The 17,220-nt window shown below is 33.1% G+C and overlaps 1 protein-coding gene across 1 annotated transcript; it reads right to left on the bottom strand.

The window, feature by feature from the left end:
- Positions 1–1,061: 1,061 nt before the first annotated feature.
- LOC134705674 (uncharacterized) lies at positions 1,062–14,559 on the bottom strand. Its single transcript, XM_063564395.1, has 8 exons — positions 14,222–14,559; positions 9,692–9,918; positions 8,553–8,594; positions 5,622–5,713; positions 4,934–5,135; positions 4,636–4,737; positions 2,807–2,948; positions 1,062–1,305 (listed from the first exon to the last, which is right to left on the bottom strand). Exons 1-8 carry the CDS (start codon positions 14,557–14,559, stop codon positions 1,140–1,142), a joined length of 1,311 nt encoding a protein of 436 aa, XP_063420465.1. The 3' UTR covers positions 1,062–1,139.
- Positions 14,560–17,220: the final 2,661 nt, after the last annotated feature.

The raw sequence follows: 17,220 nt of genomic DNA, 5'->3' as shown, positions 1-17,220 counted from the left end.
ATGCCTTCTAAATAATGTATTGTTGTATCGCCGAGTGATCAAATGGCATAACGTATACCTCCGTCTGACTCATATATGTACCGTGAACAAGTAAGTTCTGTGAATGGTATCCGAATGATACTTGAGTAAGCCTCCACCAAATCATTTGAAATTTGAAATGTTATGGACCACTCAACACAGGAACTCGTTTTCTTTTGGACATGTTTATGGCTCACTAAAAATAGTCAATTTTCTTACCGAAAGCTTTTGCATTTTATAATTATCAGGTTCAATCAGAAAAAGGAAAAAATCATTTATTTTCATATGCAGACAGCAAGTTTATGAAGCCTTATATTTCATTAAATTATGACCTTCATAAATATAAAAATAAAGCTTTTTCCCTATGTCTAATATTAACATTTCACAGAGGGTGATTTAGTGACATGTTTGCAAGAAATAATTTTCTCGTCAAATGGACGTGATTTTGTTTGAACGTTTTACTGAACTTCTTTGAAGAGTAAATTCTTCATTTGTGCATGTGCAATATGAATTAAATTCAATCAGATCCAATATTTACAATTTTAAATAATTATCTTTCATTATACTAGTAAAACAAATTGAATAAATAGTATCTAGGTTTTTTTTTTAAATAATTGCGGTGATTCAAATTGATTATCAAATTACATTTGTGTGAGTAAAACTAGAAGGATATACGTCAATAAAGCAGCAACCCAAAAATAAAAAAGAAAGAAACAATTAAACATTGCAATAACGATTCTTGTCTCAACATTCACATAAACGTTAACTTCAACATATTATATAGTGCAACACGACGGTCGTGTCACATGTGGAGCCGGATCTGCTACCCTTTCGGAGCACCTGAGATAATCTCAAGTTTTTGGTGGGGTTCGCTTAGCCTTTAGTTTTCTATGTTGTTTCATGCGTACTATTATGTGTTTGTTTGTATTTTTCATTTTAGCCATGGCGTTGTCAGTTTATTTTGGATTTTGAGTTTGACTGTCCCTCTGATATCTTTCGAGATTTAACAGACTAAAAAAATAAGTAAACATTTATTCGTTTGTACATTTTTATTTATATTTTTCAACAATTCATCGTAAAGTTGAGAAACCGTTACTGATTATATCATGATGACTTAGTTATTACTTGTTCATGCATAGTGCGGTTGCTATTGCTTGACAAGATCCAACTCTGGTTATATTTCTGTTGCATTGTGCTAGTGATTGTTCATTGCCTGTACATTCTATATCAGCCACTAGAAAGCCTCGGTCTTCGAAATGAATTCTTGGATTTCCTACCATTCCTCTACTGCAAAAGAATCAATAGTTAGCGTTATCAACTATAGTTATAATTACTGTTTATTGCAAGTTGTGTTCACCTTACTACATCATTTGACTTGTGCTACGATACAATCGTACCATTTTTTTTTTCGTTTTCATAATCAGTTACCAATCATTTATGGATCTTAGTGATGTGGAATCGTACTTAGCATATCTGATACCTCTCAAAAGTCGTGCAGATAAATACTTGCCATTTTTTTATTCTTTGTAACAGATTCCCATCTATTTATTAGAGAATAATAAACAAACAGAAATCCTCTATTTCTGTTACAACAGTCGTAAGGTTTAAATGTCAGTGAATAAAGTTGACCGATATGAAGGTAAATGAATAATTTACTTGTTTTCGTTTCAACCATGTACATAGAAACACGTTAGTTACGGTAAAACACGAAACTGATTGGAAATCTGCAAATCAAAAATAGTTGATGCGATGCTAGAAAGGTTCGTTTTATCTAATTGTAATTATCTACAATGTGTACTTTCTTCTTTCTTTAATCCGTTTAAACAAATTCAATGGAAACTTTTATCTTTGAAATAACACGTTATAACTTCCATAAAAGCTGTAATTTTCATTGTTATCGGCCACTTTTTTTCCCTTAAAAGATGATTAAAACTGATCAGCATGTCTGAGATTCAGACCATACATCCAGTCAGGGATTTAAAAAAATCTATATCATAATGAAAAGAGAACATCTCTACCAAGCTGTCCCATCCATCATAACAAACATCTATTCTTAAGAACAACAGAAAAAATCTCTATCAGTCTAGGCTAATCCATAGTCACAAACCAATATCACAAAGAACGACATCTACCTTTCGTCTCATCCATCATTACAGACCGGTTTCTTGAAGAATGACGACATCCCCTATATTCAATGAACGACGAATAACATCTGTATCTGTATCTGTATCGTCTCATCCTATATAAACATATTGTTCAATGAAAGACTGAAAACATCTCTACAAGACTGATCCTACCCCTAATAACAAAACTACGACAGAGAACCACTCTTACAGACTGGTCAAAATTAGCACAACACTCCTATATCTGTTAGAATCGACAGAGAACATCTGTACCTGACTGGCCCAATCAATCATACCAAACCTATATCATGAAACTAACAGAGAACATCTTACTTATCTCATCCATCATAAACCAATATCCTAGTGAAGAACAGAGAACATATCTTCAGAACTGGCCTATATCCATCATCACGATAACAACACCATCTGATAAAGAACGATGAGAGAGAACCGGTACTAGACTGGTCACATACATCATTACAATCCTTAATTCGTTAGAGCAAAAACGGACATCAGAACCCTACTCTGACAAAACTATATCCTAAATGAGTGACGGAGAACATATGTTCCAGAACGGTCCTACCATGTTACAGTATACAAACCTATAACATAAAGAGCGACGGAGAAACTCTACATAAGACTGGTCCTATACAATGCATACCAACCTATATCCTAAAGAGCGACATAGAACATCTGCACCAGACTGGTCCCATCCATCATAACACACCCAACCTTTCATTCTATTCAGCAGAACTACAACAGTGCCTCGTCCTGACATGGCTCCATCTGTTACGTCTGCAATTAACTCTACAATAATAAAAGTTTGATATTATCAAATAAAATACGTATGTAGCTACAATGTGATATTGGTAAACCCAAACAACAATGAACAAAAACAAAACAAACAACGAAAGAATAGTGTTTTTACAGTTTTAATAAAAATACGAAGACCTTATTCGGAAAAGCTTTGAACCGCCTCTGTGCTCTCTTTGTATAAGTAGTATGCACACCAGCTGCTGTGGGATCGAACCATACCTGGTCAAATAAAACAAAAAGTTGACATTGATGCTTTAATATTTCTGAAGAGCACTTGGAGCAACGACTGGTAGTCTAGGAGTTATTCTTATGTATACGGGTAGCAGATATTTCTTCCCATTGACTGTAATCTTGTTAAAAGTAAAAATAACAAAAATACCAAACACCGAGGAAAATTCAAAACCGAAAATTCTGTTTATAAACAAGATGCTAAGTGGTCCAAACGTAATGAACAAGCATTAAAATTAGTATGCATGTATAAAGTTTTATTTGCTTTTCCTTTACGGATTAAATGTGTTTCCAGTTAAGGTTCAAATATTAAAATTTAGCGATTACCTTAAATTATTCTATTTCCCACAAGCTCATTTTAAAACAAACAAACGGTGAACATATATTTTCAATTAATGGTTCATGCTTTGTAATTATATACACGCGTAATTTCATTCCGCATGCAAACATTCTTACTTTATTTACAACACAAAAGTCCTGATAGCTCCGAAATCTAGAAAACCTTCGAAGCAAGATCCACAAGTGCTTGTTGGTCCCAGTTTATGTTTACGTAAATAAAAGAAGAGGAAAAAAATAGGTAGAAACTGGTTCAACTATAAGAAAGTGGTTGTATGGACAACAACATTGTAAAATAATGGAACGGATTCCGGGAACCTGTGTGTCGTCTTTCATCTTGTCTTTAGATGATATCAAGTTCTTTGTATAAGAGTTTCTTTCCAAGTTTCATAAAGTTTTCTGAATGTTTTACAGAGTATTGATGTCTCAACAAAGTATAATCCATCTATCAATAAATCATCGAAAAATTACATTTTGCTTCAGACATTACGTCTAAATCATACAAAAGCTTCTGCCATTGTTTAATGAGATTTGAAAGTAATTGATTTCAAAAAAAAATAACCCATTTAAACCACAGACTATATTAATACGTCATTTCAACTGCCAATTTTTTTTTCTAGGATAAGATTTTTTTAAAGTTTACCTCTATGGTTATTTTTTAACGTTATAAGAAATGTGATTTTTAAGAAAACTTCTGAAAAGTTTTAGAATGTATTAATTAACGAAAGTGAAATGTCCACTGGAAAGTATAACACTCACTACAATCAAAAGCAAATGACATATGCATATTATTCTTTGTATTGATTCAACGACTTATAATCTTTGAAATAAATATAAACGTTAAGAGATATACATTTTTGCAAGATGAATGTCTTTCAAGAAACACGCCTTTATTCTAATAAATCAATTTCATGAAAGAGATAAAATATTCAACTTCTATCATTCAGAACAAATGTGTACCGTACCCGGCATTGCTCAGATAAAGCATCTGTTTAAATGTCAAACTAACACCATGACCAACATTCTAGTGTGTCTATTTTAAAATCCCTCCAGAATTCTCAGTACATAGAATTAAAAAAAATTAATTTGTATAAATACTTTTATCATTACTTACCACAGAAAATTTCGTCCTGCCCACGAAGACAATCTTTATTTTTGTCACAAATACGGGACCACTCTACACATTTGCCATCACATTTAAAGTCTTTACATGGTTCTAAAACATATAAAAGCTGTCAAGCTGTAATTCGTGTGATGTTCTTATAAATATATCTTTGACATGGGTGTCCCGGTTTGAAAAGAAAGGTAAATACTATTCGTAATATGATAGAATTTGTGTTAATAGTTAATTGACTTCAATAAAATGTAATAGTCAGTAAAAAGTGAAATGAGAATAATAGTAACACAAGTACCTTTTACTTTCAAGTTGATGTGCAGAAACACTTCAGACATATTGTCTTTACATTCTAACACTCCCGTATCTTTGTATTTAAGCTTGCTAATAGTCAATGTCACAACACTTTTATCTCTAGAATACTCTGCTGCATAGTGTCGGTCTTTTGAAGCTATCCTATTTCCATTGTGATACCAGTGTGAAAATGGATTTAATTCAGTCTGCAATGTAAATTAGTGAGATATTATAACCAAGACGAGAGCAATGGTAATAGTGTCTGTCGATCTGTCTGTTATACTTTTTGAAACTAGTCGACAACTATTAGACAGCTTGCTCGAGGCTTTTAATATTATTAAAAAGAGATTGTCATCTGTTACACAATCGTTGACCATACTAAAAAATCACTATGGTAGAACAATTATTTCGAGTTATGGTCCTATTGCATAGTCACGCCTCAGTAATGTTACTATTTTGTTTGATTGCAAGTAATGCCATGTTGCAGCCTTTTGTACCACACTGACTCCTTACGACCATCCATGCAAATTGCATTTTTCAGTTTGAATGCATTTTTATTTATTTTGATATGAGGGCATTTATCTATACGGTGTATAAATTAATCTTTCTGTATTTTTATTGACATAAAATATATAAAGATAAATATTTGTATGAAATAAATCATTGAATATCCGTGTTCCCGTTCGACTCACCTTAAATTCATCGGCCTTTGTGTTAGTACGGTAACAAGAAACAGTGAGCTTTTTGTCCAATTCTAGAGATACATCCAAGGTCTGTAATGGAGCTAAAAGACAGGAAAGTTATTTTTAAGGTGGTATGGGTGTCTTTCGCCATCTTGGATTGTAAAAAACAGAGAATCTAAGGTCCATATTTTCTATCAAGTTAGCAAAATTTGATGCAGGAATGCAGATATTTAATGTGAATTTTCATTTAAAAGAACCAATTTATAAGAATATAACTTAGAAATATTAATATTTTTACAAGTGTAGATTATTTTTGGTTGTTTTTGAATACTTTCAAATTGGCAATTTAAGGGGAGGTAACTCTAAAACAGTGCATTTTCTGAAGGACTCTACATGATTTTTTCCTATTTTGTCTTATAGCCGGAAAAAACGTACGGTGACCCTATCTTTTCTTTTGATATTCTCAAAGCATTGTTTGAAAGCAATCTTTTCCTAATTTATTTTACAATTCTATCATTTTGTTATAATAGTTTCTATTCACAAAATTTTGTTTTTTCCTGTATAATCCATACAAAATTTGTCATTTTGTCACAACCTGTAGCTTGAGAAAATGCGCGGTGACCTATCATTTTTAAAATATTTTTGAGCATGTATCAATAGATACTACATTTTGACAAAGTATGAACAAATTCTATCATTTTTATACTGAACGGCTTTAGAAACGCAACACTCGTTTTGTTGATTTTTTTTACCAAATCTTGTTTGATTCTCTTATAACTTCTGTCCATGTTTATCATACTTCTTTCTCCTTACAAAAAATCAAAATCTGACTTTCCTGTGGTTATTGAACATACCGAATTTTTAAGTCGCACGAATTTCTTAAAGCGAAATTTTGGACCCATGAAAGATTGTTTCAGTTTTTTTTGCTTTGTCAAACAGTTCTTTAAATCCTTTGCCTCACTTAATTCGGTTTAAAAATGTTGCATCCCCGTTTTGCGAAGACTGAGAAATAAAAAACTGAATTATCCCTTAAGAATACTGCAAACATGAAAACATAAACGTGCTGCAACCATACTTTATGACTTCAGAAACTCGTCTTACTGTGTTTCCGACAACGAAACAAGTAGACCAGATTTGTTTCTAGCCATCAATGAACAGATCAGCGTGTAGTGACAATGAAACGTCAACAGAATTTGAATACGCGACGTCATTTGCAAGACATGTTCACGGCCAAAACGTCAACTGCTTATCAAATTGCCGAGTGTCATTGAGTACAGATTCATGCCTTAAATGTTTCCCATAGATTGAATTACCAAGGAATCGACTGAGGGGAAACCGTTAAAGTCCTCAAGTTCCAACCGCATAATTGCCAAAAGCAATAAATGGGTTGAACAAATGCAAAATCAGAAGTTGTAAAACAGAACCTAAAACATGTCAGACAGTATTTGTTGACCTTTCTAACAATCATTTTGGCGTTTGTAACAGGCAGTCATCGCTATTGACGGTGACACATTCATTCAAAAACAACACAAAAATAATCTAGTGTTGCGTTTCTAAAGCCGGTCAGTATATTTTAGACTCCCATACCACCTTAACATATTTGAAGAGTGAACTTTTTTTTCTGATACGACCAGTGACTCTAAAATATGTAAAAAAATGTCTGCTTTTTATGCCTGTTGTTAGCAGTTTTGTAAATTAACACGAAATTTTCAAATATCAAATTCGGTGTGTTTTCTTATGAAGGAGGAAGAAGATACTGATGATAATGAGACAGTCATAGATCGAAGAAAGACAGAAAACATCATGTAGGATAAATAAAACACAACTTAACAGTAAACATACGATTGGGCAAAACGAATACCAAACAAACTGTTGTAATTTCAAGTTCTCCGTAAGTGTAAGCAGTGTCTGTTCAAGTAGGCTCAAATGCCGTGTTGATTTAGAAAAAAAAACTTTTATGTCATATACGAGGACTAGAGGAAATGATTGTATCAATGGCAAACGGAAGATAGTAATGATCATCTGTGACGCAGATATTAAATTATGGTGAACCAATGACATATGATGGTGTCCATAAAACTTCAATAATAGCCGTTATAACATTTGATTCAATCTCGTTTTTGTACTGGAAACAGCAACTCTAAATGAAAATCAATTTAGAAAAACGCAGCCACCGTATTATTTTTTAAGTCCTATATACACGCGATTCTTGAATGTTGTTCATAGGAATGGAAAGTCTACAGTTGAAAAATTATAATGATCTATTTTATCATTCATAAAGTTTAATTCTCAACAAACCCTCCTATCTATTTCTATAGATACAAGTAAATTTCATTCTACCTGTATTCGCGATATACTTTATTTGAAGTCAATGAGATGAAAAGTATATGAACAGTCCCTAAAGTTATTATTCCGTGACAGGACATAATTTGTGCAACGGAACAACGGCAAAAGGATAATGTAACCATTCTTTGATTCTTCTAGTAACACATTTGTATAAATAAACAAATAAAGGGGATTTGTAAATAATTCATTACCCACTTCACTCATGGTCAAATTTTATATTTCGTGAGTCTAAATCAACGTTCGAATCTCTATTTTGGATAAACCTTCACCAGGAAACGCATACATAAACACTAGAAAAGCAGGAATGTATGCAAAATTCATGTATGACAAAAACAAAAAGCCAAATGTATCTAAGGTCATCTTTGTCTGATGCAGTATAATCTGCAGTCTGTTCAAAAAGTGGTATCCAGTGCTAGAAAATGAAAATTTATAAATTTCGTGCAACTGAAAAAAATCAAACCAGCCTGTCAATGAAAATAGAACAGTATCCGAACGCCATCAAGAACCTGACCAGTTTTCGAATAGACATTCTAAATAATAGCCTTTTTCATACATAGGGTCTAACTTTAAAATTATGGATTTAAAAGTTCATACCTTTTGTAGTAAGCGGTGACAAATATGTAGACTTGAAATCATCTGAAGAAGAAAAATAAAACTTGATTTGTCAATAATCAAATAAAAAAATGATTCATAAATAGTGATATAAATTCATACAGTACGGCAATGATACTCCACTTTTATTCATTAACAGTTTTTTCGTTTCTTCTTACTATCCTGTATTTTGAAATTAGATAATTAAAAAGCATGGTTGTCATATTTTACGTTTTGTAATATCATACATGTATGAATTCAAATCTCGATTTTGTATGAAACTTTTATATCATTATATGATTTATGGGCGAATCCAATTTGCTGCACATTAAAAAACGCTTACAACTCTCTGGAAGGTCTATTTGTCACGACCTGTAGCCAGGTAAAATTTCTACCTATCCAACAAGTTCTCATTTCCAGAGGCAGTTCAAATTTTCCGTCCATCATCGCGATCGGTTTCCCTCGCAGAACTTTTTGTATCCTGAATATGCATGAAATGTTTGCCACTGCATGGCAGTTAAGCACGCAACAATCAATCAATTATAGTCAGTCCTCATGATGTTTGTTATCTTACTTTGTACATATTTGCCGACTTTAAATAAAATGTACATAAACCAACTTGAAATATTGAATGACAGTCTACTGAATTGAAACACAGAGGCACATACAGAATGTGATGGGTCGGTTAAACATGTTGTGTTGTAACACTGTGTTGTAATAACTTTCTCACGGTAAACCGTATCAAATTGACATGACGCTGGTGTCATGTTAAAACCTAGCCATCACTGTTCACATTTTTTTCAACAACTAATCAAATGAATTTCATAGGAAAGGAGTGTGTGAGAAAAACAAAGGATATAGGGTATCTGTTCATGGTACAAAATCATTGCATGCACTGTAACAAAAACACAAAAAGCAAAGGAACAGCGCTTGAATTGACTTATACTTGCCTGTTGTATTGTCTGATGCTTTAATTACTGTCCTGTTAGTTGGTAATACATCTGGCTGTAAATCCAAAGACTCGGATATATTTGTCCTGTTGTAAATGTTGTGTAACGACTCACGTAGCTCCGATATTTCGTTTGAAAGAGTTTTCGTTTTACCGATCACAAAATATTTCATTTTAGTTTCCAACGACAAACCTTCATAAAATAATTGTCTTACATCCAATTTGAGTGTTAACGTCAGATATTTCAAATCATGAACTTTTTTAAACAACTTTTTCATTTCATAGTATCTGTAATGTTGTTTGTATTTATTTTGTGTTCCAATTTCCTCTTGTAGATTGCTTATTTTTGACTCAACATTTCTGCGAAGAGATCGAAGCTCTTTGGCAAGTATGGTTATTTTGTTTTCGTTATTCTCAACTCTGTCACAGTATATATAAGAAAACAAAACAATCATCCAATAAAAAAAAATTGCAAAGCAGACAGTATGCATATTTAAATATTTCGTCAGTAGGAGTGTATGTGGCATAAGGAGTCATATAAAGTAACTTGTATCGTCGGAAGTATAAGCTTATTGGTATAAATCTCCTTCAAGCTGTGTCAAGCTGTGTACAATAAATGTACACATTACTATTCAAATATCTGACCAAATGAAAATTGTGACCTATTATTGTTAATAGCACTTATACACACTATGATTGTGAACTATCAAGAATTATGATGGACAAACGTAGTTTTCTTATATGGAGAGTTTTGTCACTTAATAAGGAAATGGATTAAATTCAGAACTTTGACATTTGTTAACTATATAACTCGCATTTCTATATTTTGATGAATAACTGTTCAATTCCTAATTTCTAAAAAAAAAAAGGCAGGCTTTCAGTCCTGTTTTGATGCGGAAGGTGTGACAATTTCATGCCAAGACATTGCCTCCGTTGAAAGTTTGCAAACACCACATAGAGTAAATTACACGGAGGATTAATATTGACTATTTGTCACATGGCCGTGTTCTATGCGACACGCACATGCAGGTCATACATTAATTTGTTGAATGAAATCAAATCCCTATCTACTAATGGTTGCCGCAGGAGGTCCCTCGATTTTTTAGACAGTGTAGGTCAAGGTCAAAAGAATCATGCCAGGCAGACATGTACAGCTGCTTACAATCCTTCCATACCAGTGATACCACAAACGTAGTTGACCTATTACTTTTAAATTAAGAAAAACAAACCAAAAACACAAAAACTTATTAACACTGAGCAATGAACCTTGAAAATGAGATCAAGGTCAAATTAAACCTGCGATGCTAACAGGTACATCATAAAATATATCTACACACCAAATATAGTTTACCTATTGCATATATTTTTAGAGAAAAAACTCACAACCTTAACTATAATTACCACTGAACCATGACAATGAGGTCAAGGTTAGATGACACCTGACAGTTGGACATGTACACCTTACAATCGGTCCACACACCAAATATAGTATACTTATTTGCTTATAGTATCCGAGATATGGACTTGACCACAAAAGCGTAACCTTGTTCACTGATCCATGAAATGAGGTTGAGGTCAAGTGAAAACTGTCTGAAGGACAGGAGAACCTTGCAAGGTACGTACGAAATGTTGTTGTCCTATTACTCATAATAAGAGAGAAATTAACATTACAAAATACCTTAACTATTTTAAGAAGTCACTGAACCATGGAAATAAGGTCAAGGGCGATGTACATGTGACAGGCAGAAACTTCGTACCATAAGGCATCTATATACAAACTATTGTAAAAGTGTTAAGGTCTTATACCTTCTAAAATATAAAGCTGGATCACTGGAATCACTATAATCCGATGTCGAGCTTTCTATGACAAAAGTCGCAGGATCAACCAAAAATACCCAACAGTACAGAATGATCGCATTTGCTCCGAATGGTAAGTAGATCTGCTGCACGAGAGGCTCCCGTTGTGTTGCTAGTGCAAATACAAACCAGGTGGTAGTCAAGTCTAATTCGATAGGTCGCATTTGAGGAAAGAGAACAGGATTGTGGTTTTAAAAGACAATTAGAACATATCAGTATCGATAACTGTAAACCAACTCGTGATGGCGTCAATAACATTTTCCAACTTCATCGCTTGGAATTCTTGGCCAATAGCGTCCGTTAGCAGCAACCTTTTATCAATGAAATTATGTTAGGAAATGCAAACTATATTGTCAGTTAATGGTAAAGGTCATCCAATAGTCCATACAGATTTTTTTAGGTCTTGTATGTCGATTTCTGTTTACTGCATACAGCTTCTACCTATTTGTTCTAGTTTTCAAGCTATATACACAGGAAAATTAGTCTCAAATAATCAAGTAAGGACAATAACTTCTATATTGAAGCACCAGTTTGACAATTTTGTACAAAATGTAGATCTTGTATCATTGGTTATTTTGCTTTCACAGTTAGTTTAAGTTTCTACCAGTTTTTACAATTTTACTTTAAAATAGTCAAACACACGAAAATAAGTCTTAAAATCATCATTAAAGGGCAATAACTCTTATAATGATTCAACCAGTGATTCCAATCATATTGGCATTTTTGCAGAAAACTACACAATTTTCAGAAATTGCCATCAAATGACAGTGAATACACATATTAGGAATTGTGCAATTAGTTTGGTCATACAGGAATATTTTATTTACATATAGTGTGTTGCTGAACTTAAATAATTTAAGGGCTATAGAACTCCTATAAAAATCCATCCAATTGGTTCAGTCATATTTCTGCTTTTTTTATATTCTGTAGATCTTATATTGCAGATAATTATTACTGTTAACAATTTCTACCTATCAGTTCTTTATTTTGACAATGAACATAGACAGGAACAAATAGTTTCAAATCATCATGTAAGGGCAATTACTCTTATATTTTGGCTTTTCTGATGGTCTCATATATATTAATAGGTAATAATTGTTGCTTTTACAATTTCTACTTACCTTTAATGACTCAAGATAATATTAACTAGACAATGAAGAGTCATCTGACCACTTTGAACAACTATTTGATTTCAATTATGAATATGAAAATTATATTGTAAATTAAAAGCTATAACACCAATGAGACTTCTTCTGACAGTTTTTATGTAAATGAACAGTAGAAAGATCTCAACAACCTGTCTTTACTCTACTTATAGCGTTTTATCTAGATATAAACATACTACATGTAGTAGACAAAACTAAAATTTGACCCCTATGTTGTAATTTTTGCCATGTTGACTGTGTTGGTTAGCAGGCAAAATCATTACACAATTTTTTTTAAACAAGCTTCCACCGTTTAGAATAATAATTTAGATTAATCAGGCAAAGAAGTTCTAAAAAGGAGAATTTTAAAAATCTAATGGAGGACCAAAGACAATGGCTATGGGGACCAAGTGATAAGAAAATGTCACTCATTAAGCTGAAGCTGTCAGGTAAAAAGGTTTAAAGTGGCAATTCAATAGTCAAACTAAGGCTAACCATCTGTATTATTTCTAAAATATCTAGCCCTCAAATTCCTTTATGTTTTTGTTCATTTTTTTCTGTACTTCCCTCTCACTCTTCCTGGTGAAATAAAACTGGTGGCATACTGTGTGTTGCTTAGTCATAAAAGAGAGACCTCAAACATATCTATCCTTACAGATAACAGAGCATGTACTATATGAGTAAATATGCAGTGGTGGATCCAGAAATTTTCATAAGTGGGGGCCAACTGATTGCCTTTGAGGGTCCTTTCATGTCATGCTTCAGTGATTCCCTATACATGTATAATCAACCAAATTTTCCTCTCTAAATCCGCCTGTGATATGGATCTACAATGTACATGCAGATATATATGTACATGTACATTTGTATATCACAGATTCACAACAACAATATATGTTTATGAAAAAAAAACTTCCAAAAAATCATTAAAAAAACATTTAATTTATATAACTATCCTAAGCTACATGTATAAATCTAAATAATAATTAATGTATTTTTTTTTTATATAGATGATATAGATTAGACCGTTGGTTTTCCCTTTTGAATGGTTTTACACTAGTAATTTTGGGGCCCTTTATAGCTTGTTGTTTGGTGTGAGCCAAGGCTCTGTGTTGAGGGCAGTACATTGACCTATAATGGTTTACCTTATTTTAAATTGTTATTTGGATTGAGAGTTTTCTTATTGGCACTCACACCTCAAAGAACTTTTTATAACGGGGTCAGCTGAGTCTGAGCTGACTGACCTTAGGAGGGACCAACTCCAGTCATGCTTCAGCATGTTCAGTGATTGTCTTTATAATCAACAATTTTTTTTCCAGGAAAAGGGGGGGGGGGGAGAGCAGGATCTGCCTATGAACATGATGAACATTGAACTTTAAAATAAGTGAATAGAATGATGAACATCTGGTATCACATGTCTGCTTTAAACATGGTCATGATTGTATATCATGTATATGGACAGGAACACAGCAAAAATTTCAGATGAATTTTATTTTAACAAATGCATTAATAATGCGGAATTAGAGTACACATGAAGGTTTGATCAGAATCAACATCAAATCATCTTACATTAAACATTAAAGAGTTAAAATGTCATTCAAGCTTATGTTAGAGATTACAACTACAGAAGGCCAAAGCCTTATGAACTTTCTTTGAAATATAAATACTCCATATAGTTTATCGACTTGAGACTGCTAACATGCTACCGTTTTATAGCCTACTCCAATGATTTTTTCATTCTTGTGAATATCCCTTCCTCTCTCGACATTGCTTCCATAGATTGTGTGGATAAATGATCATGTAATTCATCTGCTGACAGTCCGGTGCATCCTTTCCTAAGAGGTATCTCATATTTCGTTTTATAATAGTCTGTGTTTATTTTTTGCAGTGCTTCATATTGTCTTTTACATTCCTTTTCGTCGATCTGTGAGGCTTCTCCAAGTTTGAATCTTTCACCTACAACTTTTCGAATGTATGTACCTAGATCACGATCCGTCTTCGATATATCAACTGGCCATTCTGAGCAAAGTCTAAGGAACAATTTATATCGAGATGCCATTGTAAAGATATTGAATTGTGGTTTGCTATCGAAGAAATGATGTTATTTTCTGTTTCATAACCTTGATGAAACTGGTTTACGGTCTAGTCATTCCGCAATATCTGCACTCACTTGAACACGTAAAGTAACAGTATAAAACTAATTTCAGGTTCATTACCGGTATTAAATGCGGATATTCATTCTAGGAAAAACAAAAAAGAACAGTTTAGCAGGCTGTGCAATCAAATCAGAGCTTTAAATAGACTTCAAAAATTAAAAAAATAAAAGCTAACAGAAAACAATGGGTACAATACTGTTTTCTCTATCTTGAAAATTCTTTTGTATAAGGCCTTTTAAATAATTCGATGACAATTCGATTTACTAGTGTTTATCATGGATTTGGTTTATATACCATGTATACATACAGCTATATAATGGAAATAACAGGCCAACATGATTTTTTTCTCATTTTTATTAACTTGCATTATGCATGCGCAATTATTCGGAAGTTTTTTGGAAAGGGGGTCAAGGTTTTTTTTTATAAATTAAAATGTTATCCCAAGTTAAGCTTTAGTAATTTATTACTGATTAAATAATTTTAATTCGGATGCCAAGTCATAAAGAAATGAAACTTTAATTTACCGCATGGTATATATAATGTGAAATGGACATGATTCAATAACAGGTGCCCCGAAATTATACGTTATGTTGACGTTTTCTGTTTATGACGTCACGTTACCCGGCGCTATAAGCACAGGCACGTCGGCCCCGTGTTTTTATCCATAGAAAGGTCGACTATCCAGTATCCATATAATAGAAGGATAATCGACTTTCCTGTGGATAAAAAGAATATAAACAAGTTCCTGTGGCTTTAAGCCTGGAAACGTCGTGACATGCCACTAATGACCACTAATCTCTGTCCTGGGCTTTGTCATCATGACATTTAATTTTGTTTACTTACGCAAGTATACTGACCGAAATTATAAAGAATTACATAGATTCAATAGTTTATTAAAGTCTCACCATATTAGTATGTGTTTTTTGTGCAATGAAATGACGAATTGTAATGAAGACCAACAATAATGCAGTCGTGCATTGCAGCAAATGGGAATAATGATAATTGTATATATATGATTTCTTATGGAGTCCAAAGGGAGCAAATAAGGCACCACTCCAACTCTGTAAGTTGCTAATTTATCACAAAACGAGGAATCTTTGTTAAGATTTTCATAGTCAATTAAATAAATCGTAAGCGTTCCGCGGAACCACGTGCCTCGCCTACTTTTGCTGTTTTCAGTAACTGTGTGATGCATGATCATCGCTATGTCTCGCTTTTGAGACAAAAGTCGTAGGCTCAACAGAAATGGGGAACCATTTATTAGGATTCAGTTTTTCCTCTTGGTTCCATCTTCTGATGGTAAGAAGCTTTAGTTTAAGTTTGATGAAAATCCGGGATGGTATATGTCGTATATGAATTAAATAAATGTTTAATTTTTTTTTTTTTACTGCAGACTGAAGAAAAAATCCTTTATACGGAAAAACAGCAAATATTTTTTTCTCGAAATTTCCTTTATAGATACTATAGCTTTTGCGCATAAACAAGCTTCTGTCCAAGTTTGGTACACATCCAGGATCCGGATATTTTAAGAAAGTCATTAAATATTTTAAGACTTTTAACCACAGAGTGAACGTGATGATATATAATAACCCGTAGAAAAAAAGACGATGTCCATTTATAAGTAAAATACGGATAAATAGATTTTTTTAAAAAATTTACTTCTGGGTACCATATTATGATCATAAACAAGCTTCTGCCCATGTTTAGTAGAAATCCGGGATTGTTTAAGAAAGTTATTAAAATTTCGTTTTTATAAACTCAGAGTGAATATTTGTATAATCTGCCGCCGCCGACGACGACGGAATGTAGGATCGCTATTTCGCTTTTGTAACAAAATTCACAAATTCGACGAAAAGAAATACAACACGTAACCAATCAGGAGCAAACATAGTTTTATTACCATGATTGTGTGCTACTCGGTAAAATATAATGATAGAAAAAAAACCGTCTATTTACATTATTCCTGTAATGATCGGTTCTAAATAGGGATGTTTAGTTAACGAATACTACGGGTGAGGGAGTTTCTCGCTACATCGAAGACCAATTGGTGGCCTTCGGCTGTTGTCTGTTCTAAGGTCGGGTTGTTGTCGCTTTGACACATTCCCTTTCTCAATTTTATTGAAATAATTAATAATACCGATGCTAGTGCGCAAAACCCATTTTGCTGATTAAACTTAATTCCAGTATACTGAGAGCCTCTAACAAGTTTTGGAATTTTGAATGAGCACTAAATAACATTGCCTAAGAGAATACCAATTTGTATACGCCCGTCAAAATTTTGACGGGACGTATTATGTTATACAAATGTCCGGTGTCCGTCCGTCTGTCCGGCTTAAACATGTCGCACCGTAACTCGAGAACGACTTATCCAAATTTCATGAAACTTATTAGTTGTTTTATATGATGGTTAAATGATCTGTATACTTTTTGGTGAAAATAAAATTTAAACTTAATTTTTGAGTTACTGCACTTTGTAACAGGTTTTTTTTTCACATGTCGCACCGTATATCAAAAACGATTTTTGATTATTGCTTAAAACTTAACACACTTCTTAGTTATATTGA

Source organism: Mytilus trossulus, chromosome 2, assembly GCF_036588685.1.
Source record: "Mytilus trossulus isolate FHL-02 chromosome 2, PNRI_Mtr1.1.1.hap1, whole genome shotgun sequence".
Lineage (NCBI taxonomy): Eukaryota > Metazoa > Mollusca > Bivalvia > Mytilida > Mytilidae > Mytilus > Mytilus trossulus.
Note: the sequence above shows the minus strand (reverse complement) of the source record. Positions and strands in the feature narration are given on the sequence as shown.

Excerpts from the sequence above, each read along its gene's own strand:
- LOC134705674 (XM_063564395.1), bottom strand. The coding sequence starts at position 14,559 with ATGGCATCTCGATATAAATTGTTCCTTAGACTTTGCTCAGAATGGCCA. Across the intron at positions 9,919-14,221 it reads AGAATGAAAAAATCATTGGA|AGTTGAGAATAACGAAAACA; the intron begins GTAGGCTATAAA and ends ATACTGTGACAG. Across the intron at positions 5,136-5,621 it reads CAAAGGCCGATGAATTTAAG|ACTGAATTAAATCCATTTTC; the intron begins GTGAGTCGAACG and ends TTTACATTGCAG.